Source organism: Vidua macroura, chromosome 18 (assembly GCF_024509145.1).
Source record: "Vidua macroura isolate BioBank_ID:100142 chromosome 18, ASM2450914v1, whole genome shotgun sequence".
NCBI lineage: Eukaryota > Metazoa > Chordata > Aves > Passeriformes > Viduidae > Vidua > Vidua macroura.
The window spans coordinates 4,118,602-4,145,830 of NC_071588.1; the positions used below are offsets into that span (position 1 = coordinate 4,118,602).

At 55.5% G+C, this 27,229-nt stretch overlaps 1 protein-coding gene across 1 annotated transcript; it reads left to right on the forward strand.

The window, feature by feature from the left end:
• The first annotated feature begins 1,652 nt into the window (after positions 1-1,652).
• On the forward strand, positions 1,653-23,548 carry WSCD2 (WSC domain containing 2). The gene is made up of 9 exons (XM_053994191.1): positions 1,653-2,041; positions 10,347-11,265; positions 13,992-14,106; positions 14,733-14,917; positions 15,711-15,832; positions 17,016-17,190; positions 17,943-18,107; positions 19,797-19,997; positions 21,958-23,548. Exons 2-9 carry the CDS (start codon positions 10,896-10,898, stop codon positions 22,308-22,310), a joined length of 1,686 nt encoding a protein of 561 aa, XP_053850166.1. The 5' UTR covers positions 1,653-2,041; positions 10,347-10,895; the 3' UTR covers positions 22,311-23,548.
• Positions 23,549-27,229: the final 3,681 nt, after the last annotated feature.

The window sequence follows — 27,229 nt, forward strand, 5'->3', positions numbered from 1 at the left end:
AGTGAAAGCCACCCCGGTGCTGGGCACTGGGAGCCACTGGCTCCATTTCCCTGGATAAGGCTGGTGCCAGGAACCTCCACAATCACTTTTGGCTCAAAATCCAGCGTCCCTGACGTAGGGATTTATCTGGGGACACTTCAGGCCAATGTCAAAAGTCCCTTGGCAATAACCTCGATGTTTTTGGGATAAAAACAACCCTTAAAACCCTGCGGAATTGGGTCCTTCTGGTGCAGCATCGCCGGGAGCAGGGATTGGGAATCGCTTCCATTGCACCATGGTCCATAAGGAAAATAGATTTGCTGTCCCAGGAGGGTCCTGGGAAGCCAAACTTTATTCCAACAGGTGCTGCTCCCAGGGGAGGGCAGCGTGATCTCATCAGGAGAGCTGGAATTGCAAACACCCCCTGGGGAGCTGCGGAGGGAGAGGATATCCCTGTTGTTAGAAAATACAAGGAAGAATCGCTGGGTTTGGGGGGAATATTTGTAAAGCCCTCGGGCAATGGGATCCACTGCCCAGCCCATCCCATCCCCGCGATTCCCAGAGCTTGGCCGGAGGGAGGGAGCGTTGAGTGGCCGAACACAATCCCGGGAGGATGAAAATAGCACAAAGCAGCTCCGCAGCCCCCAGGCTGGGACTGAGGCAGCATTCCCAGCCTGGTTTCCTATGGAAACCAGCGCCGCGGTCCAGCCGCGTCCCTGCGCCTGCCCGGGAGGTGCCGGACGGCTCCTGGCACACGGATGCGAATCCCGCAGGGATCGGGCCCAGGCTGCGCTTCCCTGGGCGCGATCCAGCCCTCCCCCGGCTGCTGCGTTCCCAGCAGGGGCTCCATCAGGAATGGGGATCCCCGCGGGATGAAGGAACCCCTGTGGATGTGTTGGACACCCCCAGGCTCCCAGCTCATATCCCTGGATGTGGCTTTGGGAGCGGAGGTTCCCAAAAATTTGGGACAAGGTGCTGCCTTAACCAGCTTCAAGAGATTCCTCTGGAGCCTTTTGGAATTCTCTCCTCAACTGGAGGGACTCGTTGTGTGCCACAGCCGGGAATGCTGAGGGATTGGGATCACAGCAGAGCCAGCACCGGGAAGGGGATGAGTGTCCCAGCTGCCACCAGGACCCCCTAAAATCCCCCACCAGCGCTTAAAGTTGGCAATAAAAAGGGTGGGGAAAAATTCCCGCTCAAGTTAATCCTTTTTGAGTCACAATTTTTTCTTATTCCCAGGCTCGGGAAGTTTTCGAATTAATTTTTAATTGATCTGACAGCGAAAAAAAAAATTTCCACAAATACAAACAAATATACCCACAGATATATCTCATGATATATTTATACATCTAGTAATTTTGATATATTTAGCTATGATATATTTATTTAGAACGCTTATTTAGATAATGTATATGTATTTACATTTATATATGTAGCTATACATTGAATGTACGCGTTTATCTATATATTTATATTTATTTATTTATCTTTTAAATGTAGGTTTAATCCTTGCTGGCTCCATTCAGTAATCCTCGGGCCGGTCCCGAGTGCCGGGAGGATGGAACCGGATTCCCGGGGGGATCCAGATCCTCAGCATCCCTCGCTTTGGGCGCAGCAGCGGGGCCGGGGCCACCCGAGAGCTGCTTCCCGGCACTGCCGCATCCCTGAAAAACAGGGAAAACAAGAAATAAATTCTAAAAAAAGATCCCATCGGGGCGGCGGGAGGGAAGGGGTTAATGCCGGCAGCCGGCGGAGGGAGCGGAGCCGCTGGATGGAGACGTTAAGAAGCGGCGCCCGGCAGCGGCTGCGGGCAGAGCCGAGCGGCAGCCGCCGGGCCGGGCTCTCCTCGGCCGCCACCGGCATCACCGGAACCCCCCCCCCGAGCGGTACCGGCACTGTCAGAGCCCCCCCGGCAGCGGGGCCGGGCCGCGGGCAGCGCCCGGAGCGCCCCCGGCCCCGCCGCTCCCGGGGGCGGCCGCGGATGGAGGCACCGGGGGATGGATGGAGCGATGGATGGAGCGGCTGGAGCGGCGGCGGCGGCCGGGAGCAGGGCCCGGGGACGGTGAGGAGGAGGCGGCGGGGGAGGAAAAAGAGGGAAAAGGGCTCGGGGGAGGGGGCAGAGGAGCTGCCGGCGGGGGGAGCGCATTGAAACCGGGGCTAATGGGGAAAAAAAAAAAAAAAAAAAAAAAAAAAGCCCAGATTAACAACCAAAAAATAAGAGTAGAAAACAAACAACGCCACCCCCCAGCCCCCATGCGCAAAATAAAATTTAAAGAAATAGGAGGAAAAAGGACCACGGGGCTCCGCGAGCGGGGGTCGGCAGGACCCCGGCCCGCCGGGAATTGTGCCTGGGAAGCGGCGGCTGCGTGTGCGGGAAGCTGGGGGGGCACCGCGTCCCCCCCGCGGCTGTGCGGGAGTTGGTGATTCCCGCCTCATCCCGGCAGGGATTTTTCGCTGGTTCCTGCTGGTTTGGGAAGGGTTTTGCTTCGCTGAGAGAGCTCTCCTCATCCTCATCCTCCTTCCCAGACTTTGTGCAGGAACATCTCCGCCGGGGAAATAAGGAACATAAGGGAATGTAATCCTGCCAGAAGCCTCTCCCCTGTTTATTTTCCTCTTCCCACATCCATGCTGGCAACTTCGGGGAATAATTTAACATAAAGATGAGCAGGGAGAGCCGAGGCAGTTGCAGAACGGCGTGAAGGTAACCTTGAGCTGAGCCCTATAAACCCCGGCCTCCGTCGAGGCAGGATTAAAGAAACTTTCCTGGCAATGCAGAGCTGGGAATCCCAGCCTGGCACTGGGAATTGCAGCCCCGGGGTGCCCCCACCCAGCCCTGCCCTGGCCCACTGCACCTTCTCATCTGGTGAGTGCTGTACCCTTCCTTCCTCTGGGAATTTACCTGGGAGTTATCCTTCACAAGGGGCTGTCCCTTCCCTGGGCTTGGGAAAGAGCCCTCCCTTTTTTTTATTCTAGCCTCCCTTGAATATCCAAAGCTGTTGAGCTCCAGGGGCTTCTCCAAGACAGGATTTGTTAGATTTTTAAATGTATGTTATTATATTATAGATATTAATAGCAATTATTTCGGGTTTAGATAGATTATATTCCATCTATTTTATATATTATTAGGAGATGTTATGGTTTTACATTTATTATTTTATTATCTATATTATTAGCACCTACCATGGTTTTTATATACATTATATTATAATATTCCATATATTATTATCAGTTATTAGGCCCAGGGAGAATTCCCCAGGGGGTTTTGCTCTGTTTTTTGGGATGCCTTTCCCAAATCCTGGTGCTCAATGACCCAAGCCCAGCTGCAGCATCAGGGCTGCAGGTGCCTGGGTTCGGTGGGGCTCATCCATGTGAATGTCCCTGTTTTTAGGGTCCTTGATGTTTGGGATCCTGGCAGATGGGAACCCCCTCCCACACACCCCTGGTTCCCCATGGATTTTCTCTCCCAGGAAAAAACTCCACTCTTCTGGGGGATCTTTTCCCCATGGAGAGCTGGGCCAGCCCTCAGCAGCTCCAGGCTCACAACTCCCATGGCTGAGGCAGGATCCAGGAGTGCTCAGCACCATCCCCAGCTCAGCCCAGATCCTGGGAAAATCTCTGCTTCTCCCGACCCCCTCGGAGCACCAGGGACTCCCTGAGCACAGCAGGCAGCTCTGGGATGGGAATTTGTCCTTCCCAATGTGTTGGCTCTCTCCAGAGCCAGGAGCTCCTCCTGGGACTGGGGAAGGAGCGTGGGACAGGAGGATCTGGCCCGTGCTGAGGGATGAGCCTGCAGCAGCCATGGGAATGGCAGATCCTTTCCAAGCCCGGCCTCCCTCTCCCTCGTGCTGCAGGATGGGGGGAAAGAAAGGAACCAGCTCTCCTGGGAAAGGAGGTTTTGAAGGAAGTGTTGCACGAAATCCTCCTTCTCACTCCATTAATGTCCGTGGGCTGTGCAAGGCATTGTCTGCTGCTGGAAAAGCTCGTTAGTTAATTGCCCCAGTGCTGCTGTAATCCCAGATTAACGAGGGCTGAGGCAAATCTCCGTGGAGCAGACCTGAGTGTGGGATTTATGGGGAGATTGGATTCTGCTCTTCCTCACCTGGGGAGTCCATGGGGGCTTCATCCTGGGCTGGATGTGCCGGGTGCTCCCATGGGAAGAGCTTTCTGTGACACCCATGAGGGGTCACACTTCCCAAATCCCCCCTGATGGTCCCCGTGGATCCCATTGGGATGGGATTTAGGCAGGTCCTGCTGGGTGCACCTGGATTTCCCTTGGGACAATCTCCTGTTGGTGTTTCTCATCACCTCCCATGAATCCTAGAGCCAGGACTGGGCTCTGGTGCTCAAAACCTTGGGATCAAACCCTGTGGCTGCTGCGGGGTTTGCTCCTCCTCGTTAAGCACAAGGAGAAAAACAGCAGCGTCCTGGCTTTCCCTGGAATAAGGAGCTGTCAGCTCGGGATGTGCCGGCAGCTGCGGCTCAGGAATGCTTTTCCACAGTGACAGGGACGTGCAGGTGTCCATGGATGGAGGATTTCGGGAGGATGAGCAGTGCAGGGAGGGTCATGCATCCCCCAGGGGTGGCTGCCAGCCCCGGCACTGCCTCTGGAAAAGTCCATCCCGTGTATCCTAAACCTTCTCCTTCGGGATTCAGGCAGCTCCGGCTGGGGGGAGCTTTGCTGAGCCAGCAGCTGGCTGGGATCCAGCTGTGCTTCCCTGGGGAACAGCCCCGGCCTTCCTCCTGCCCCCCTCCTCCTCCTCCTCCTCCTCCCGGCTCCGGGTGGCAGCGCACTCCCTGGATGCACATCCCGGCTCCCCAAGCCTGATTGAAAACCGTAACTGGATTTTGCAGGCTGGGCATGAAAGCCCCCGAACGTGAGACATTTAAACTCCTTAGGTTAAACCCTGTCACAGACACTCAGCGTCCTCTGAAGGAATTACATCACCTTTTCCAAGGGCTTGAGTGTCGGGAGGGTGGGAAGAAACGGGAGAGGGAGTCTGGGAGCATCCCTCGGTGTCACTGAGACCCCGCAATCCGGGGTGGCCCCTCCCAAAAACTGCCGTGTGTCACCCAAAAATGGGGAATTAGCAGGGAAACTGAGGTTTCTAGCCTTGGACGCAGGGATGGGGCTGATGCCGGCAGCAGGAATGCTCAGGGAAGGATGCTGGAAGCCGGCAGGGATGTGGTGGGGGAAGGTTGGGATCCTGCTCCCCAGCACCCAAATTCAATCACCCTGGTCCCAAAGGAGGGAGCCTCCCGCTCCTGTCACAGCCCCACCCAAAATACCCCGGGCAGACGGGATAATGCTGCTGGAGAGAACTGGATCAGCCGGACCCCTGGGGCTGCTGCAGATTAATTAATTAATGAAAATGCTAACGATGCTGGGAGGGGAACACCAAGTCCCACAGCTGGATCCCCGCTGTGCCACCTCATTTCCATCATCCCACAATTGCCTGCACCCTCTCCCTGGAATCTCAGCAATCCACGGCTATTTCCTTCCCTATTTCCTTCCCTGCCTTCGGCAGCGCCGGGTGCTTTTTAAATGATTCATGACTTAAACCATTTTTCTTTATGAGCTGCTTTTCACACTTGTGAGGGGAATTCAGCCTCCAAGAACCTGGAACGAGCTTTGATGGAATTGTGGGTGGAGGAGCAGAACGTGAAGTAAAAACTCTCCATTTTCAGCTCCACTTGGGCCATTGTGGAGGAGAATATCCAAGGAAAGGAGCAGAGCCATGGAGATGGGATTACCTGGGAATTAGTGGCCTGGAGGCAGCAACATTTCTTTGCTTCTGGGGTTTGGAGCAGCCTGCTCATCCCAACTGGGGTTGGTTTTGGGATTCTCTGTACCACAGCAAATTCCCACCACCATCATGGTGATCCCAGCCCGTGGCTGTGGGGTTTGGGTGGGGATGAGCATCCTCTGGGCTGGAATCAGCATCCCTTGGGCAGGAATCAGCATCCCTTAGGTCGAAGTCTGGGACATCAGTGGGAATTTGCAATGCCAGGCAGCTCAATGTCATAATTAAAAATGGGGTTAAACTTCTTTAAATAACTTGATTAAACAAAATTGCCTTTCTGGGCCAGGCTGCAGGCCCTGGGCTCGTGTAGCTCTGTCCAGTTATTGGAATAAGCCAGGACAGGATCCATCCTGATGTTCCTGGATTTATTTATAGCTCAGCCCTGGCAGAAATGGGGCTGCTGCCCTGTGGGCTCTGTCCTCTGGAGAGCACAGGGAGCACTAAGAGGAGGTTGTGCAATTAGCACGACCTCATTTCAGAGGAGCCTTTTAGAGACCTTAATCAATTAGTCTGGGGCAGCCCCGAATGGATCCTGGATCCATCTGGATCCCTCTGGATCTCGGTGCCTCATGCCCTGGGAAAGTGCTGAAGACATCAATATTTCAGAATATTTCAGAAATATTCAGAATAATTCAAAACCAGTTTTTATCCAAAAGCAAAATCAGCTCCCTAATTCCAGTCCAAACTCCTCCATGGGCTCCCAGCAAGGAAGAGGATTTGCAAACCCCACAAAACGCTTGGAAATCCCACACAAAAATCCACCAGCAGATGGGCAAATCCTGCCCTGGATCTTCAAATTGAGCCAATAAATCCCTAATGAGAGGTTTTTCCTTTGCATCCCTTGCTGGTTTGGCCTGTGGAAGGGATTTAGCAGCTCCACAGGGAAGCCCAGGCCTGGGAAGTGTCTCACCCTTGAGGATGAGGATCCGATCCCGGTGCAGCTTCCTGGAATGAGTCTGGAAGCTGCTGAGTCAGCTGCTTTTAAGGCTTCCCCAGTGGAGAGGAGGCACAAATCCATTTCTCAGCAAAATGAAGGCAGAGAGAAGCTGAATAAACAAACTTTGCTTTGATTTGAGGGCGACTGACAGCTCCCTGTGCTCGGCTGCCCCCTGGGAGAGGCACTGGAAGGTTTTGGATGCTCCAGGTGTGCCCTGCTGGGATGGAATAATCCTGGTTTATCTCAGCTTCATTCCCACCCATAATGGGGTTTAAATTCAGCCCCATGCATCTCATTTGCTGCTTCCTTAAAGAAAGCAAAAGGGTGAAAATCCATTTCCATGGGGCTGGAAAAGAGGATGGGCAACTCCACTTGGGATCTTGGGCTGCTCAGCCTCTGTCAGGGCAGCAATTCCGGGCTTGCACTGCAGGACACTCCTAGGGAAGGGGGCTGAAGGGTTTGAGGGATGGCAGCACCCAGGGTGCCCAGTGTCCCTGGGGGTTGGACTGGTGTCCCTGGTTGGTGCTGGGGAGGATGTGGAGCTGCAGGAACTGCTCTGGGATGGAGGGACTTGGGGCTTTCTGGTGGTCCCTGCACCCAAGTGGGTGGCTTTTGGTGACAGCACGTCCAGGGAGCCTCCTGGGTCCTGTGTCCCATAAGTCCTGCACCCCATGGACTGGGGTCTTTTACCCCATCCCCTGCGTCCTTCACTGCATTTCCAGGCTCGACTGAAGCATTCCAGCATTCCCAAGGGTGCCCAGAGGGGTGCAGAACCTGCTGTCCCCACGAGGTCATTCCCTGCGTCACAGCCCACCCGTGGGGTCACCCCACTGATGTCACCACCCCTCTGTTTTCAAGCCCTATTCTTTCCCCCGTCCCTGTGATAAGAAATGTTAATGAGGGGATGAAATCGGATATTCCCGTCGCCTTCTCCTCCTAATGGAATTCTGGTGGTGGTTAATTTGCTGGTTTTAATGGGCCCATTGTTCTCCCGGGCTGGGGGAGCCACGTGAGGGTGTTTGGCCCTGCTCAGATGGGAGGTGGTGCCTGAAGACAAGTGGACCTCGGGGCTCAATAATTGCAGAGCAATCTGAAGACAAGCCCCACATCCGTAATTGATGGGCCCTTCATTCATGCCGCTCCCGGACCTGTTCCCACCTCTCCACGCGCAGAGGGATGGATAAACCTGGATAAAGCTGGCAAATTATCGAGGATTTCCTTGGCCTGGGGACGGCTGACACCGCTCAGGGAGGTGGGTTGGGTGTGGAGCGATGCTCAGCCGGGTATCCCGGTGCCGGGATGAGGATTTCGGCTCCTGGTGGGGTTATACTGATGCAGAGCGGGGTGTCCCATTGATGGGATGAGGATTTTGGCTCTTGGTGGGAGGGATGGATGTAGGCAGGGAACATTCCCCAGTCCCGGCTGGACCCACATCCTGGAAAACGCCCCCAGCTGCGCTTCGGCTCGGCGTGCCGAAGGGTCTGGGGGGGCAGGGAGGGATTCCCCAATCCTGGCTCTGCCAGCCGGGGGGATTTTTCCAACACTGCAGCTCTCAGGGCTGGATCCCTCCCCTGGGATGCGAGCAGGGGGATGGATCACAGCGGGTCGTACCCGAGCGAGGGCCGGCGGATAATTCCCTGGCGGATAATTCCCTCCGTTCCCCGCTGTCCCAGCAGTTTCCCGAGCAGCCGCGGGAAGGCCAGGCTGAGGACGCTGCATTGCGCTGGCTGGGGACTGTCCCCGTTTGCTTCATTAGTTTGGATGACAAAGTGTGTCACCACTGTCCCCCGGCCACGCCGCGGGCTGGGCTGGCACCGGCGCCGCCGCCGAGCGCAGCGGGATTCGGGCAGTGGCGTTGGGGGCAGGATGTCCCTGGGGACAGCGTGGCGGGTGACGGTGGCGATGGGGACCAGGGGTGACCTCTCCTTCACCCCAGCGCTGCTGCGCGGGCGTGGATCCGTCCTTACAACCCAGGGAGCGCTGGTGGGATGCAGGGAATGGCGTTCTCGGATGGTTCCTGCATCCATCACCTCCCGATTCCGCCGGCCCCTGCTGGTACTGGGAGCGCTGGTGTCCGTACTGGGAGCACTGGTGGCGGCCCTCCCCGCCGCCTGTGATCCCCCAGGAGCCCGGAGCCGAGCCCATTATCTGCTCCAGACAATTAGCAGAAGCATTAATGGAATATATGCAAATGCGCAGTAATTGACCTGTGACTCCGCAGTTCGTGATGGAGAAGGATGAGCTCCAGATGGCTTAATGAGAGTAATTTAAGCCCCTTCTTTATATGCTGTGCCAGAGCCCGGCAGCGCCCAGCCGGGGAGGGGAGGAGCGGGGGTGACACTGGGGACACTGAGGAGCAGGGACACCCCTGGGGACGCTCCATTTGCTCCCCAAACCACCCCGCATCCAGCTCCCATCCCAACCCCGGCAAGCTGGATTTGTTTTGGATAAGGGAAAGCCAGAAAATGCTGGTCAGGGAGTGCAGGAGAGCAGCCAAACACCCCCGGGACCACCGGGCTGGGGGCTGCTCTCCCAGCACGGCCCCCCCTCCCTGGCCACGCCGAGGTGCCACATCCTGCACATGGGAAACCCAAACCGCTGCTGCTCCGAGATTACTCAGCCTTTACTCCAGCTGTGCTGGCTCCGAGCCGGGCTGGGGAGGGCTGGTTTGGGGTTGTGCCCTTCCACTGCTCTGCCCCAGCCTGTCCAGCCCTGAGCTTCACAAAACTCCCGCGGCAGAGCCGGAGGTATCTGAATAACCACTCTGGGAAACCAAATTAAAATATTGATGTATAATTCATGCCATATGTTCCACCAATATTTTTTATTTAATCAACTGAAGACAGATGGCAGGAACACAGAGGCCATTAAACTAATGGCACTTTGTCTTTCCATTTATTTCCGTCTCCTTTCCTAAAATAAGACGAGACCAAGACAGGCAGCACACCCTGGGCACTGGGATGTGTCAGCAGGGGCATTTCCCACGTGGCATTTTCCCAGAAAGGGCTGGAGCAAATCTTCCATAGCTGGGAGGGTTGGAAGGAGAGAAATCCAGCTGGATTTCTAGGGAAATGAGCCACCAGGGATGGTCCTAGTGTTCCTGGGTGGCTGGGTGGGAATGGGAATGCTCCTGGCTGGAGGTAGAGGACGTCATGGCAATCTCCTGTCCCTGGGGACATGAGGGACTGGAGGGACACCCGGGGATGTCGTGCTCCTGACCCTGTGGGATGCTGGCAGCACCCCACTGTGCATGCATGGATTGCACTTGGGATCTGCTGCTGCAGAGATGTTTGGATCTAGGGGTGCAACGTGTCTGTGAAGAGTGTGTCGTGTACGGCTCATCCTCCTGGGGGTGAAACTGGGAATTTTCCACATCCCAGAGCCATCCTGGAGCACCTCTCCTGCACAACGAGGCAGAGATGTGCGGGCTCTGGGATTTGGGCTCACCCCACCAGGATCGCTGCCACTGCACCCAGTTATCCCCCTGGGAGAGGTGGAACTGCCCCCCTCCAGGGCTGGAGGGCGATGGAGACTTCGGGTGGCCTTCCTCACCCCCTGGAGGGACAGGGCCACCACCCTCCCGTGTCCTGGGACGCTTTCCTGAGTGTTCCTCTCTCTTTGACTTGCAGGTGGAGATTTCTTGCCCTGGGAGTGAGCTGAAAGGGGTTTCCTTTCACAAAGGGTCCCAGGCAGCATTCCAGGCTCCAGGCGCGTCCAGGAACCTTCCATTCTTTGTCTGAAAGGGCAGCGGGGCCGTTCCCATTCGAGCGATGCCTGACGGAGCCGGTGCCGCCGGGAGCGAGGAGCTGCGGCAGCTGATCGGCTTTCAAATCACCTTCAAACCCCGATTTCCTTAACATGATCCCTCCATCAGCGCAGTCCCCGGGGCACAGCCGGGGGACTTTGCCGGCAGGAGAATAAACCGGGGCTGGAGGTGGCAGCCAGCGCTGGAACACCCCGGCCACGACGCGGGGACTCAAAATCCACCTTTCCCAGCACTCCTGGACTTTTTAGGGTCGGGCAACAGCTTTGCACGACCTCGCCCTGCAGCCCTCACCCAATTTGCTCGCCGGGATTCACCTCCGATCCAGGCGGGATAATCCCCTCCTCGGAGCATCCCTGGAGCCGCAGAGCAGCTTCCCCGCGGCGCCGGCTGCCGGGGAAGGGATGAAGACGCTATGGCCAAGCTTTTGCTAAAACTCCAGCGGTATTTTCGGCGCAAACCCGTGCGTTTCTTCACTCTGCTCGCTCTCTACCTGGCGGCCGGCAGCTTGGTTTTCCTGCATTCCGGTTTTTCCGGGGAGCCCACGGTGCCGGGGAGCCCGCGCAGCCCCGCGGCCGCCGAGGGGCCGGGGCTGCCCTACCTGGGGGTGATGCAGCTCAGCCGCGGCTTCAAGGCGGCAGCGACGATGCCGGCGGGGGGCCGACGACACGGTCCCTGGTTCAAAAGCACCTCCAAGGAGCCGTCGGACAGGGGAAAATCCCGGGATAACGCCCGGAGCCGGGCGCTCAGGGGAAGGAGCGGCCGCGAGAAGGAGGAGGACAGAGGTGAGTGCTGTCCCAAGGGGAGGGGGATCCCTCCTTTTGCCTCTCCCAGGGGGACATCACGAGTTGGGGCAGTGGTGTCTGAGCGATTTTGCGTTGTGCATCCCTGCCAGGACCACACCCCCCTCCCAGGAAATGTGTATTTGTTTGTTTATTTATAAACCACGTGCACACGCTGCCAGAGCACCGAGGTTTTCCTCCCTCATCCGACGGGAATGCTCTGGGGAGCAGCATCTCACTCTGGGGAACATCAGTCCAGAGAATATTTCCAGAAGGATCTTTTCCCTCCTTCTTCCCTCTTTCCTCTCCTCTCTCCCCAAGTGCCAATAATGTGCTTTTATTTTTCCATCTTCACTCTTTCCCCCTGGTGCATCTCTGAGTCCCCCCTTGTTACAGGCGATTTTGGGGGTGGCAGCTGGGGGGATGTTGTGCCCCATCTTCCTCCCACCCTTTGGATCTGCCAGGGGCCAAATTCAGTTTTCATTCTGTTGGCTTGAATCAACACAAAATCCAGGTTTGTGTGGGTGTTGTGTCGAGGCAGGGGCTGGCTGTGATTCCCATGGAAGTGCAGACAGGGCTGGGCTGTGGCCTCTGGAGCCAGGAGAGCCCGCCTGGCTGGGGGCTTGTCAAGTGGGTCCATTATTAATGATCAAGGATAAGAAAATTGAATCATTCCCATTGATTTTTTAAAATGGCATTTATTTATCTTGAAGGCAGCCAGAGCTGTGCATTCTGTGGGATTTGGGTGGCTGGACTCCAGCAGGAACCCCCAAACCACAGCACACTGGGGCTGTCCCAGGGGTCCAGGCTTGATTCCCCTCAACTTGGGCTGCTCCTGGGGCATGGAGGGCTCCTCCTCCTCCTCCAGTAGGATGTGGTTGTGCTCATTCCAGGAATGATGCACGGTCCAGGCATGGAAGCCAAAGGAAAAGTGGTGCTTACAGGATTTTCTCCTGCTAAAAGGAGCTGAAGTGTTCCCTGGTTGTGACCCTGCTCTGAGAGGTCTCTGAGGGGTTTTGGTGGCCACGTCTCTCCAATAATGCAAATTAACTTCAGTGCAGGCTCAGCAGATGGTCCCTGAGCCCAGGCTGTCTGTCCCTATAAAGACCCCAAGCAGTGCCCGTGTCCCGGGCCATATGTCCCGTGTGCTCCAGGATTAACCTCATCCAGCACTGCCAGTGGGGATGGGCTGCTGAGCTTGGCCTGCTCCCAGGTGCTCTGGGAATATCGTTTCCCCCCTGGAGCATCTTGGCAGCTCCTGAGTGGGATGGAGCAGAGAACTTCAGCAGCTTGAGAAATCCCACGTGCCCAGTGTTCCCGGGGTGGCTGGTGGAGCTCCCCCTCACTTCCCTGCTCCTCTGGAGCACTGGGATATCTGGCAGGAACAGGTGGAGTTAATGATGTTGGTAATTAAGTGGGGACAACTTGATGAGGTGGCTGCGGAGGCTCTGCCACGTGAAATCATTCCAGAGGGAATACTGCTCCAAAAATTAGCTCTGGTTTAGAGCGTGATGTGCAGCTCCCTCTTCCTCCTCTTCCTCCTCCTCCCTCTGCCGGCAGTGTCAGGTGAAGGTGTGGGTGGAGAACAGCCCTGTCTGCCAGGGAACGGCCTCATCCCCATGGGAATGCAAATCCTGATGGGAAGGGGCATCTCTGCCTCCAGCCAGGGAGGATTTCTGGGCAGTGAAGCCAAGGGAAGCAGGAACAGACCCCAGCCCTCAGCCACATCCATCTCTGGTGCCTTCCTGGACAAGTCCAGCCATTCCCACCTGTGACACACAACCAAGCAATTCCATGAGGATGGAGGGACCAGCCACCCCAGGCAGAGAGCTGGAGCCATCCCTATATCCCCAGCTCTGGAAAAAATGGGATGCTTGGGGAATTTAATGACAATCACTGGGTGGATGTGTGTGTCTGCTCACAGCTGTGTTTCCAACAGGCTCCAAAATTCCTCCTGGAGAGGTCCACCTCTCCCTGCAAACTGCCAGTCCCACCCTCCCCTTTCTCTTGTGTCCTTGTCTGTCCCTAATTATTCCGGCTGGCTTCCCAATAAGTGGCAGCACGCATATGTCAGGAGCATTGGATTGAAGGTAATGCACATCAGTCACCGGCTCCGTGCAAGTGTCTGGAGCCATCTCACACCCGCTGGAACCCTCTGACCTGCCAGGACCTGCTCATCCCTGTGGGAACGCCGTGTGGAGTAACTGGGAGTTATGGCTCTGGTGGTTGGAGTCATCTGGCACATTTTTCTCCATCCTCCTCCTCTTCAGCCTCCAGGCTGGTTTGGGAAGGTGGCTCCAGCACTGGTGGGGTCTGTGCTGTGCTGGGACGATTGGGAATGAGGGGGTCTGTGCTTGGGGCACACCATGGATGGGGTGAGCTGGGTCAGGGACCCCAGGGAGGTGTGGAAAGCAGGGAGGAGGTGAGAAATGTTATCCCAGAATGTGGCTTGGAATCGGAGTGGCAGAGTAAAAGAAATTCCTTCCTGTGAGGGTGGGGAGACCCTGGCACAGGGTGCCCAGAGAAGTTGTGGCTGGAAGCGTCCAAGGCCAGGTTGGACATGGACAAGGCTTGGAGCAACCCGGGATAGTGGAAGGTGTCCCTGCCTGGTTTGGACCCAGAGTTTCCAAAGCAAACAAACAGGGAATGCTGCCGCACATCCCTATTTAGGGAAAAATCAAGAGGGGTGGGGTCAGTGGGTTGTGACCCTGTCCCCTCTCTGTCCCCAGCCCGGTACATCGGCTGCTACGAGGACAACACCCGGCAGAGGACCCTGCGCGGGATGTCCTTCTTCGACTACAAGAAGATGACGGTGTTCCGTTGCCAGGACAACTGTGCCGAGCGGTAGGGACGGTGCCAGGGGCTCCCTGAATCCCGGCACACTCCATCAATCCTTCCCATGAAACCCTGCACACTGCCCCCCTCAATCCCTGCACACCGGCTCCATCAATCCTTTCCATGAAACCCTGCACACTGCCCCCCTCAATCCCTGCACACCGGCTCCATCAATCCTTTCCCACCGTCTCCATGAATCCCTGTGCACTGGCTCCTTCAATCCTTTCCCACAGGATAGGATAGGATGAAATGGAACGAAATGAAATTATTTTATATGATACATTAGGATGTGATAGGAAAATAGGGTAGGATAGGAGCTAGGATGGGATAGGATGGAATGGAGTGGAGTAATAGGATAGAACGGACTAGAAAAGAATAGGGATAGGATAGGAAAGAATTGCAAAATGGGATGAAGGAAAGGGAAGGAAAGGGGAAGGGGAAAGGGAAAGGGAAAGGGAAAGGGAAAGGGATGGGAAGGGATCTTTTCAGTTGGAAGTTCCCTACAAGGATCATTAGCCCAAAAATGAATCCCTGGGATGCACTGCTGATCCCAGCATTGGCCATAGGCAGGAATGCTCCTTCCCACCCCCCTGGAGCCAGGGGGATGTGCTGAGATCCCGTCTCCCTCTCGGCAGGGGGTACCTGTACGCGGGGCTGGAATTTGGAGCCGAGTGCTACTGCGGGCACAAGATCCAGGCGTCCAACGCCAGCGAATCCGAGTGCAACATGGAATGCAAGGGAGAGCGGAGCAACACGTGCGGCGGGATCAACCGGCTCTCCATCTACCGCCTGGAGCTGGCCCAGGAATCCGCCCGCAGGTGTAAGTTGGAGGCTGATCCCAGCTCAGCCCTGGAATGGGAGGGCTTCTCTTGGTGCTGGCATTCCCGAGCCAGTTCATGGCTCCAGGGAGGTTCTTGGAGAGTGTTTCTTAAGTCTGGGGTAGTTTTGCTCCTGCAAACATCAGGAATCTCCTTGTGGGGAATGCTGCTGGCTGGGGTTGGGTGGAATGAGAAGCCCCAAGGACTGCTGCTGGAATTCAGGGAGTTTTGGTAGACTTTGTGTGGAGATTTCTTTCCCCACGGCCAAACAGGACCATCAGTGTCTCCTGTGTGTGCTGCAGGATGAAGGATGTGTGGGAATTCCAGACAGAGCTGAGGGTGCTCCCTCGTTTGGCTCCCAATTAAGCAGCTCTATAATTACCCACATTCCCTGCTCACCTTTCCTCATATCCAAGGAATGGGAAAGGGGATGGCAACAACCAGGAACGCACAGGAGCTGAGGGTACCAAGGACCAGGGATGGGATTCCAGACCTCACCAAACCTGGCCCTGCTCTCCTCCCTGGCTCTGCCCCTGCTCCATCCCTGGGATCACAGAGCTGATAAAAACAGCCAAAAAAAAATATCCCTGACTTTGCTGCCGGGGTTTTGCTCTGATTTTGCTCCATCAGCAGCCAGATGAGCGTCATCCAATGTGGCTGCACTGCTGGAGGGGCCAGGAGCCACTGGAGCAGTCGGGAATGCCGTGTCACACAGAGTGGCAGCAGTGTCATTTTTGGAGTCTCACTGGGGCCCCTCTCTCTCTCTCTCTCTCTCTCTCTCTCTCTCTCTCCCAGATGGAAGTGCGATTTTCCGGGGGTGCTTCCGCTGTCCGGAAAACGTCTCCATCGCCCTGCCCGCCAGCCAGCTCATGCTCAACATGTCCGTGGATAAATGTGTGGATTTCTGCACAGAGAAGGTACTGGGATAAACTTCTCCATCTTTGTTTCCATCATCATCATCATCATCGTCACACTGGGAGATCTGAACCCAGTTTAGGGATGTAATTTTTGCGTATCCAAAAAAAGGATAAATGGATTTGTGTCCCTGCCCCAGGAGGGGCAGCAGCCCTGGGAAAGTTTGGGAAGGAGCATCCCAGAATTAGAGTTTAGGTTGGAAGGGACATTTAAAGGAGCCCCATGGGGTCCTGCTCTGGTCCAGGGGTCTCATCCTGAGGCACGGTGCCTCCGAGCAGGGAGGGGAAAGGTTGGCAGCGGGAACTGATGGAGGGTGGATGCTGGAGTGAGCTGTAAGGATGCTGGAAATGGTCTGGAATGATCCTTGAAATAGGTTGGAAGGATGCTGGAAATGAGGTGGAAGATGCTGGAGTTGGAAGGATGCTGGAAAGGGCTGGAAGGAGGCTGGAATGGGATGGAATGGGCTAGAACAATATTAGAATTATCTGGAAGGGTGCTGGAATTGGAAGAATGGTGGAATGGTCTGGAAGGATGCTGGGAATGGCCTGGAAGGATGCTAGAAATAAGGTGTAAAGATGCTGGAGTTGGAAGGATGTAGGAGTGGTCTGGAACAGTGCTGGAAATGGAACGATGCTGGAATGTTCTGGAATGATGGTGGAATGGTCTAGAATGATGCTGGGACTGGAAGGATGCTGGAAATGGTCTGGAATGGTGCTGGAATTGGAAGGATGCTAGAAATGGTCTGGAATCATGCTGGAATGTTCTGGAATGATGCTGAAATTGGAAGGATGCTGGACATGGTCTGGAACGGTGCTGGAACGTTCTGGAATGATGCTGGAATGTTCTGGAAGGATACAGGAATGTTCTGGAAAGATTCTGGAATGATGTTGGAATTGGAAGGATGCTGGAATGGTCTAGAATGATGCTGGGATTGGAATGATGCTGGAATGGTCTGGAAGGATGCTGGAATGGTCTAGAAAGATGCAGGAACGTTCTGGAAGGATACTGGAATGTTCTGGAATGGTCTGGAATTGGAAGGATGCTGGAATATTATGGAATGATGTTGGAATTGGAAGGATGTTACAAACCACCCCGCGCTGCCCAGCGAGGGCGGGTGCGGGGGGCGAAGGCTCTGCCCCGGTGGGGGGTTGGTGCCAGCGCCATTCCCTCTGGCCATCCCTGCAGGAATTCCCGCTGGCAGCGCTGGCGGGCACCACGTGCCGCTGCGGCTTTCCCAGCACGCTGTTCCCGCTGCACGAGCGCGAGGACGAGCAGCTCTGCGCGCACAAATGCGCCGCCGAGGAGTTCGAGAGCTGCGGCTCCGCCGAGTTCCTGCTGGTCTACCAGACACAAGTGCAGGGTGAGCTTTTCCCGACCTCTCCCCCCAAAAAAATGCCAGCAGGGAGTGTGAGCATCCCGTTAAAAACGAGCGGGTTTTAATTCCCTGGGAAATAGGCGCTCCCCTGGTGAGCTGTGGCTGCTGCCTGACTCAGCTGCAGGGCACAGCAGATTCCGTCTGCTTCAGGCAGGATTCCTCCTTCCCAGGGCTTCTCCCACCTCTCCATGATCCCATGGGAGTCTCCTATCCAGAGGGGACAAAATCCAGGGAAAAACGTGCAGCGGAAAAAGGCTGTGATCAGGCAGAACATTCCTGAGAGCAGTGGGAGCCAGGGAAGCACTGGGAGAAAGGAAAACTGTTCCTGGGAGAGGAAAGGGCTGAAGGGAGCAAATTTGGGTGGTTTTGGGTCAGTCTTGTCACAATCCTTTGGTGTTTGGGGCTGTGCTGGAAATGCTGTTCAATGATTCATCAAAAGAGCAGGAGCGTTGCTTGGCACAGGAATCCCTGTTAGTCACTCTTCCCTAAGCACGCAGCTGGGAATGACAGAGAACTCTTTGGAAAAATCCTCTTAGGACTTTTCGGGTGTTTAGGACTCTTTGAGGTGTCCAGGACCCTTTGGGATGTCCCTCTAAGCTTTAGGCAGGGCACCTCCCCCTGCCCGGCCACCTCCTCACCCCTTCCCCAGCATTTTCCTGGCAGAGGCAGCGCTCCCTCAGACATCCCAGTGGGGAAAGCAGGTTTCCACGACACATTCCTGATGGGTCTCCCTGCAGACAACCGCTGCATGGACAGGAGGTTCCTGCCCAGCCGTGCCAAGCAGTTGGTGGCCCTGGCCAGCTTTCCTGGAGCCGGGAACACCTGGGCCCGGCACCTGATCGAGTTGGCCACCGGCTTCTACACCGGCAGCTACTACTTCGATGGCTCCCTCTACAACAAAGGTGAGGGGACGTCCTGGGGTGCCACCCCAGCTGGGGGCAGCCCCGGTGACATCCCAGGGGCTGCAGGAAGGGCGGAGCAGAGCTGGGTGTGACCGCTGCTGCTCCATGGGGTGGTTTGGGCTGGAGTGTCCTGGAATTCCTCCCTGGGAGGGTGGGGAGGTCCTGGCAGGGGTTGCCCAGAGAAGCTGTGGTTGCTTCATCCCTGGGAGTGTCCAAGGCCAGGTTGGACAGGGCTTGCAGCAGCCTGGGATAGTGGAAGGTGTCCCTTTCCAGGAGGGTTGGAATGAGATGAGCTGTAAGATCCCCTCCAACCCAAAGCATTTTGGGATTCTGGTTCCAATAACCCACCCCATTCCCAGCTCCCCCAGTTTAGAATCACTCACAACAGTTTTATCTGGAGACCTTGAAGGTTTCTCCTGTTATTCCTTCACTTTTTATTTGGCTTTGAGAGGAAATTCTCTGTTCCCCCTCAGCTGTGGTGGAGTTGGGATGTGTATCCGTACCGTGTGGTTGGTGGGGTTGGTACCCAGGCTATTCCCTAAAGCCTCATTTTCCCGACACCCCAGGCAGCACATTCCTCCCCAATTCCTGCCAAATCCAGCCTTGCAGAGAGGGAGATGCTCAGTGAGGGAGCACTGCCCCAGCCCCCAGGGTGCAGCAGCATCCCAGGGAAGGGAGCAGCAGTGGGAAAAGCCTTGGCTGGGTTTTGCTGAGCCACACGAGCGTGGGATCCGTGTTCATTCCCTGTCGGAGGGGCCAGGAGGTATCCAGGCAACCGGCAGATTTATCCACTGCCGAGAGCCAATTACACCTCTCTAATTGATGGAATACAGCTCCTTCCAGCTTATCCCCCACTCCAGGTGCGTGCCAGGGGCTGGGATGGATGCTGGCACAGCCCCATGCTCAGTGCAGGGTCTCCTCTCTGGACCCCCCCCATGGCATCACCCCCACCTTGGGCTGATCCATTGCCCCACAGGCACAAGGATTTCCCTTTCTTTATTACCGGGAGAGTTTCGGCTGTGCTCAGGGAGGTTATAGCCATAAAATCTGCCCTTGACCCCTCAAAACAGGCACAAGAGCCGAGTGTGGCCAGGGAGATGTCGCTCTGAGGGGCCCCTGTGCCTGTGAGCCACCCACTCATCAATTTTATGAGGCTCATAACATGGGAAAATAAATTATTTCCATCTGGGAGAGGGATGCAAGTCCTCCTTCACGCCCCAGCTGCTTTCATCATCCAACTGGATTTTGCAACCTGATATCCCTGTGATGTTCCCTTTTGTGGAACTGTGGGATCCTTTGGGTTGGAAAAGTCCTCTGAGACCGAATCCAACTGTTCTCCAGCACTGCCAAGGCCACCATGTCCGCAAGTGCCACATCCACACGGCTTTTAAATCCCTCCAGGGGTGGGAACTCCATCACTGCCCTGGGCAGCTGTGCCAGGGATCGAGCACCTTTTGGGTGAGATATTTTCCCTCATATCCCATCTAAACCTCCCCGGCACAGCTTGAGGCCATTTCCTTTAATCCTGTCTGGTTTCCCCTGGGAGCAGAGCCCGACTCTCCCCGGCTGTCCCCTCCTGTCAGGGATTTGTGCAGAGCCAGAAGGTCCCACCTGAGCCTCCTTTTCCCCAGGCTGAGCCCCTTTCCCAGCTCCCTGTTACCCCCATTAATCCCAGCTCTATCCGGGCAGGATTCAAGGGCGAGCGGGACCACTGGAGGAGTGGCAGGACCATTTGCATCAAGACCCACGAGAGCGGGCAGAAGGAGATCGAGTCCTTCGACTCGGCCATCCTGCTCATCCGCAACCCCTACAAGGCCCTGATGGCCGAGTTCAACCGCAAGTACGGGGGGCACATCGGCTTCGCCGCCCACGCCCACTGGAAGGGCAAAGGTAGGGAGGGATTCCTCTGGGAGAGCTCCAGCCCTGCTGCCGGAGCTGGGAATTGGTTGGGAAAGCCCGGCAGAGCCGGAGTTGGGTGCCCATGGGGGGGGATCTTGGGCTGTGCCACCACTTTGGGGCCATCCCTTGGTGTGACCGTGGGTCGTGGTGGGACGAGATGGGAAGGGATGGGACAGGACAGCAGGACCTGGCTGGCCCAGGCAAGGATGGGCATCTCCTGTCCCCAGTGTGAGCACGGGGAGTGGTGGCAGTCCCCAGCCCATCCCTGTGGTATCCAGGTGTTATTTCCATGTGTCCAGCTGCTCCCCAGCCACCACCTTTCCCATGCACAGGCGTGTGTCGGAGGCTGCTTAATTACAGCAATTTCCAAATTGCTGTTGTGGGATTGACTTCATTGGAAAGAGTTAAAATGTTTAGCTTGATTGAACATCTGCTACCCTTAATTCTGAGTTTATTTAAGGGGAGCTTTGGCTGCTGTGGCTGGGATGTGCCTGGATTTCGTTATCTCCATGTGCTCACAGTGCTGGGCACAGCCCAGCCCTGCTCTCCCCATCCCATAAAACCAGCAGGGTGTGGTGTCCCCCACTTCCTCAGCCTTGTGTCCCTGGGCTGGCACTGTCCCCACTGTGGTGGCATAGGAGCCTCTTGGTTGATTTTTTCCCCATCCATCTGTGGATGGAGCCAGGATTGGTATCCCAGCACCACAGGGAGCCTCCTGAGCCTTCCCAATCCCTGTTCCAGGGACCTCCTGAGCCTTCCCAATCCCTGTCCAGGGACCTCCTGAGCCTTCCCAATCCCAACCCCCTCCCCAGCCTGTCCCAGGCCTCGTGTCTCCGAGGGGAGGGAGATCCAGAGGGGACCATGCCAGCACAGTCTTGTTTGGATGCACTTCAAACACATCACCAAATTCTTTCCAGAGGGTGTGTGGAGTAATTAGCCGACGGGTTAATTGTCAGGTTAATTAACCACTGCTGGGAAAGATGGAGATTTTCCATTGCATGGTTGGTGAGTCCATTCCCAGCTGGAGTGGCCCCTGAACATGGAGCATGAGGGTCCCATTCCTGGCCTTCCCTGCAGCCCAGCTCTCCAAATTATTTTCTTCTCCCAGGAACTAATTTTGGGGCAAATTTGGGTAAAAAAAAATCCCCAGGGCCTCTCTGCAGCCTCACCCCCAGTGCTGAGGGGGTGTTTTCCCATTTCCCCCAGCCCATTCCCAGCCCTGCAGAGGCCAAACCCCTGTTTGGTTCCGTGGCATTAATTTTACGACGCCCCTGGAGCGGCTCCAAAGCAAAGTTTTATGTGCTGTGATTACACAAGGTGAATTGTCCTGGATCTGTTTAATGGAACACATCCTGTGGTTAACGATTCCTCGGGGAGTTAAACCCAGTCCAGCTGTTAATCAGGCCTTGGTTTTGTGGGGAGGACACGAGGAAGAGGGAGATGCCTGGAGCTTTAATGCGGCACTGCCAGGAGAGATGCGGCTGATTTTCGGTGTTTCATCGTCCCTCTCACCACCTGATTTGAATAGCAGGATCAATTAGCCAGAAGGTTAATTGAGATGTTCCAGCAGGGATGGGAGAGAACACAGGGAACATCCACGCACATCTGTTGGAACCCTGGATGCTGAGAATTTTAAACTTTCTGTGCTGAAAGGCACAGACCCACAAGAGAACACTGCATTTGACCTGAGGCTGTGGAGAGGGCCTCCAAAATTGATTATTAGCACTGGGATTACGGGCGTGCAGTCAGTTAGAAGTGTGTGATCTCACAGGGTGAAAAAACTTCAATTTGGGGTTTTAGTATGTGGTGATATATGGGAGCCAAGACGGAGAATTTTGGGTGTGGGTTAGATGCCTTTTTTGCACGAATCTGGGTAGTTTTCTGTAATTGGGTGAAACTCCAACACACATCCTCTGCTCCCTTTTTTTTTTTTTTTTTTCTTTTTCCCCAGAGTGGCCGGAGTTTGTGGCCAACTACGCTCCGTGGTGGGCGACGCACACGCTGGACTGGCTGCGCTACGGGAAGAAGGTGCTGGTGGTGCACTTCGAGGACCTCAAGCGGGACCTGTTCGTGCAGCTGCAGAGGATGGTGGCACTGCTGGGCGTCACGGCCTGCGAGGACAGGCTGCTGTGCGTGGAGGGACAGAAGGACGGCAACTTCAAGCGCTCGGGCCTGAGGAAACTGGAGTACGACCCCTACACCCCCGAGATGAGGAAGGTGATCAGCGGCTACATCCGAACCGTGGACACGGCTCTGAAGCTCCGCAACCTCTCGGGGGTCCCCGAGGATTATTACCCCAGATGATGGTGACCACGGCGGGGGGACCGTGGCCAGGGGTGGCTCGGTCCTCCCAGATCCTGCCTAATTCCACCCAGTGGGTGGCTCCTCTTTTAACCCTCCATGTGCTGCTGTAGCTGTTGGTCACTCCCTGCATGAGCCGCCACAGGTGCCCAGCCACCGCTGAGCTTTTTTTTGGCCAGCCTGGGGACACGGGTGCCTTCCCTGCCCCGGGGTCTCTGCTCCTGTTCTGGCTGCCCCGGCCCTCCTGGGAAGTGCAATGGGATCTTCGTGTCCCCTCAGGCTCTCCTGGGGACATCGAGCTGCTCAGGCCGTGCCTGATGCACCCGGAGCTGAGCTCCCCGGGGTGCGTGTCCCCAAAAACCCAGCCCTGGGAGGATTCCACTTATCCTTGGATGGAATCCTCAGCCTTCCCAAGGGAGGATGGACCAAGGGCGTGGCACCGTGTGGGCGATGCTCCCGTGGATCCTGCCTGAGGTTATGGGATTGCAAGGCCGTGCTGTGCAATGTTCCCCAGACGTGGTGGCTGTGGCTCCCTGAGAATTCCCTGGAATTCCCCAGCCACAGCACCAGGCAAAGCTGCTGCTCCAGCCCATTGTGGGGACCCCTGACCCCCACCAGTGTGGCTACAGGTGGAAGCTCCCCTTCCCTGTGGATGCAGCTCCAGAGGGGGATGTTTTCCCTGGACAGAGGAGCTGCTGGGACCCACGAGCTCACCCAGGCCTCGTTTCAGAGCCCACGAGCCAGAACAGCCCCTCAGGAGCATTTTTGGGGAGCCAGGAGCAGTTTGGGGGACCAGGAGCAGGGTCCACACTGCAACCCAGCTGCACCCAACCCCTGTGGGGAGCAAACCCCGGGGCTGAGCTTTGGGGTGTCCCAAAGCCGAACCAAAGGATCCCACACACCGGGAATGTGCCGATTTCCGGGCTGGCTTTGTGCACAGCTGCATGTGGTCCCTGGCTGTCCCCTCATCCCACGCCGCCCTCCCCATCCTGGCTTTGTCCCAAACGAGCTCCCCAAAGCTCCCAACCCGCAAGACCCCCTTGGATGTAGGTGCAAAAGCCATATATTGTACGCAGCCTTTTCTAGAGTTAGAGATTCACCAGTTGGCTTTTAACTCTTGATCCTGATAGAAATGCAGGCACAGGTCGAATCCAGAGACCCTGCTTGGTCTCTATTCCAAGAGAGAAGAAAACTCCCTGGAGCAAAAAGGAGAATTTCAATAAAAAAATCTATTTTTCTAACGTGTGTGTGGAGCAGAGCTGGGCTGGGGGGCTCCTGCTCCTCGTTTTTTTGAAGGTGGTGAGGGATTGCGTTCAGAGGGAGCAGCTGCCCTGTTTTTAACTCTTCCCTTGGCAAACAGCTGGAGGTTTTTTTGGGATTCATGGCAGTGGGTTTGGAGCTAAGCCCATCCTCCTTTGCCCATGGCAGCGCCAGGGTTGTCTGTCAGTCAGAACAAACCCCCAGGGTAACCCAGCAATTAAAGGAGAGGTTCTGTTGCTGCTCTGCCTCCCCGTGTGTTTGTGGGGCCACCTGAGCACCCCCCACCCATCCCAGACCAGGGCTGTGGGAGCAAAGGGAGAGCAGTTCCTCTCCCTTTTAATCCCATTTCTGCATTTAAACCCATTAACAGGTATTTAAATCCCATTAATGTCATTTCTTTGTTGACAACGCAACCAAAGCAGCTCCTTTTTGGGAGTTTCAGTACCTGGAGTGTCCTTACAGACAGATTTAATGGGATGCGTGGTAGGAAGGGGGAGATTCACTGCAGGATTTATTCCTGACCTTCCTCGGCACCAGAGCGAGAGCTGGGTGCAATTTATCCCTCATTTCTAATCTGGAGTTGGTGAAATTCCCTTTTTTTTTCTTTTTTAAAGCAGGGATGAAGCCTCACCTCGGCCTTGATTTGTTCTGACAGGCCCCGGCCGCCAGAGGGGCAGCGCTCCCTCCCGCCCCTCGGAAGTAATTAACCCCTCAAAACCAATTAATCGCCGAGATAAAACAATTAAGGGATGACATCGCGTGCGGCGCTCGGAGCCTGGGCTGCAGCTTGGGAGGAGGGAGGGGAGGGTGGGGAGGGGTTTCCACATCTGCACCTCGGCCTCCACCAACCCCTTCCCACAAAAAAAAAAAAAAAAAAAGCCTGGGAATCTCCCCAGCCTCCAGCAGTATCGATTTACATCTTCTCTTTTATTTTTCGCTGCTTTTATATTGCGCCACAATTGCCTTTTTTTTCTTTTTTCCTCCCACATTTAAATTGCACCGAAATGGAGCAGTTGGAAGATATTATGACCATGCCAGGGTGTGCTGCACAGCTGGCTGCACCTCTGGATTCTGGGATCCCCCTTCCCCTCATCCCACTGACGCAGGAGAAGCTTCCCCCTCCTGGAGCTTCGTACTCTGATTTTTAATTTATTTATTAAACAATGGGCTATGTTTTAACCACTTAAGGACAAAATTCCTATTCCCCCTGGAAAAAGGAGCCAACCGCCCTTCCCGCATCATTTTCCTGGGGAAAGCTCTTGACATTTAACAGCCCGCCCGGCTGCCTGGGGGAGGCAGCACTCAGCCTTTCCATGAGGATTTGAAAAGCTGGGAATCTTTCCGCTTGACTCAGCCTGAGCATCCCTGGGTGGGCACAGCCCGCCCTGCCCTGCCGTGGGGCTGGAGGGACCGTGACCCCCCCACACACCTCCTCCCTGGATTCCTGCTGGAAAAATAATCTATTTTTGGCAATCTCGCATCCTCGGGAGCGTTTTCCTGCCCCCCGGTCCTGCTGCAGCGTTCCTCCCTCCAGGGCGGCATGGGTTTCTCAGCTGTTGCCGTGGCAACGGCGTCTGCACCAAAAACTCCCGCATTTCCCCCAATTCCGGCTGGGTTTTGTGCTCCCTGGGCGCTGTGATGCTGCAGGGGATTCCAAGTGTGGCTCGGGTCTGGGATCCCTTCCTGGCAAAGGGAGTGGATGCTCCTTTGGGGTGAATTTAGGGGATTCTGGGCAATGCCCCCAGCGTTGGAAACGATGCTGGGGGGCTCAGTGAGAAGGAGTTCCCCTTCCTCCCAAATTAAATCCTGTGAAGCTCCAGCTGGGTTTAAAAAAAAAAAAAAAGGGGGGGAAATCCTCCCCCTGAGCAGCAGCACTTCCACAAAAACTCCAGAATGGGGAGATGGGCCATAAATCTGAGAGCAGCCATCTCCATCCCTGACAAAACCAACAGGTTTATGTATCAGCTTGGCTATTTCCCCTAAAATTTACAGCTGACAACGTGCCTGAACACAGCAGGGATAATTTAAACCTGGCTCCAACTTGCCTGGCTCTGAGCAAAGGGAGAGGGGAATATATTTAGGATTTTTTTCCCCTTAATTTTAAATTTCATTCCAATTCGGAATAAAGGCAGTGATTTATGGGAGAGGGAAAACACGGCTTTATTTTAGGGCCGTGACAGCCAAGTGAAAAAGAGCTGTCATTAAGGATGGTAACACATTCCACAGGAACAGGGTTTGTTGTATTCCAGAGTAATCTCTCCCAGGAAATGAGACCCAGCCTTGGATTTGGGGTGGGGGGTAAATCCAGGGAAGCAGCAGCGGGAATAGGGCAGGTTTGGGATGTGCTGGGGGAGGACCAGTCCTGCCACAGCTCCCAGTGGGCTGCAACAACATCTGTGGGGTCTGGGGGTGCAGAACCCCACAGCACAATGGGGAACTGGGGTAGGGAGAGGGGGGATGGTTGGGAACAGGATTTGGGAGGTGTGGACTGGGGATTCTGGGCTGAGGGTGAGAATCACAGGGATGGGGGTTGGGGTCCCAGGGTTTGGGATAAGGGTCCTGGACAAGGGTTGGTGCTCCAAGGCTGGGGATGGGGGTTCTGGGATGGAGGGTTTGTGCTCCAGCTCCAAAACCTGCTGTTCTTCCTTGCCACAAGCCTTGACTGACCCTAAAATCCTCACAACTGCCCTAATTCCAGATTTCATGGGGATTCTGGTGGCTCTGCATCCTACTCACCCCTAGACTCTGAGGTGCTAAATCCAGCTGCATCCCAATTTAACCAATTTCTGCCCCAAAAGGGGCGGCAGATCCCAGCACCACCAGCCCTGGAACTGCAGCTCCCACCCAGCCCTTTCCCTGGATGCTAATTCCAGTTTGTACACGTTCCCCTGGAGCTGCCCGTGGTCATTAACCTCCTGCTGCCGTTAATCAAGAGGACTTCGTTAATTAACAGCTAAGGATGTCTCCAGCTGAGCAGCACAGGGGCGGGATCAGGGTCGCCAGGCTGCATCCAAGGATCCTTGATTTAATATATTGGAGCTTCCCAACACTCTGGGGGAGTGCAGCCCCCTCCCCTCCATGAACAAAATATCCAGCACTGCAAAAAACCCAAGGAATGCTGACAGGATCCATCCTCAGCACCCTGGGAGATTCCAGAGCTGCAGCTCCTGCAGTATTTCTGGAATATCAGAGGAACTGGGACAACACTGAGCTGCATTTCTTTGCCACTCTGCCAAAAAGGGAAGAAAAACCTGGCTGAGGAGGCTGAAGTTTTCTGAGGAATGTTTTTTTTTCCCCCCTGCTTCTATTTTATAGACATATAAAAATGTGCTTTTTTAATGCTGCCTGGGTGAGCTGTTTGCTGCTTGTCTCAGCGGGTGACAGGGGAACAGAAATCACTGATATTCCTTGGGGATGTTAATTCAAAGCTAACAGGGTCCAGCAGGAAAAACTCAGTGGAGTTTTCCCTTCTCTTCCCCATCCTCATCCCAAACCCTGTCAGGATGAGGAGAATCAGGAACAGGAGGGGACAGAACACCAGCACTGGTGTCTGGATGGATGTTGGGGTGGAGCACTTGGATCATCCGTGGGGGATCTCCCAAAGCCCATCCAAGAGGCTCAAATCCCACCTCAGTCACTCAAGCCCCATCCCTCTGCTCCTG

What these genes read in the sequence shown, in the direction of transcription:
- WSCD2 (XM_053994191.1), top strand. Translation starts at nt 10,896, where the DNA reads ATGGCCAAGCTTTTGCTAAAACTCCAGCGGTATTTTCGGCGCAAACCC. An exon ending in CGAGAAGGAGGAGGACAGAG is followed by an intron (nt 11,266 to 13,991) that starts GTGAGTGCTGTC and finishes CTCTGTCCCCAG; the next exon opens with CCCGGTACATCGGCTGCTAC. An exon ending in CAGGACAACTGTGCCGAGCG is followed by an intron (nt 14,107 to 14,732) that starts GTAGGGACGGTG and finishes CCCTCTCGGCAG; the next exon opens with GGGGTACCTGTACGCGGGGC.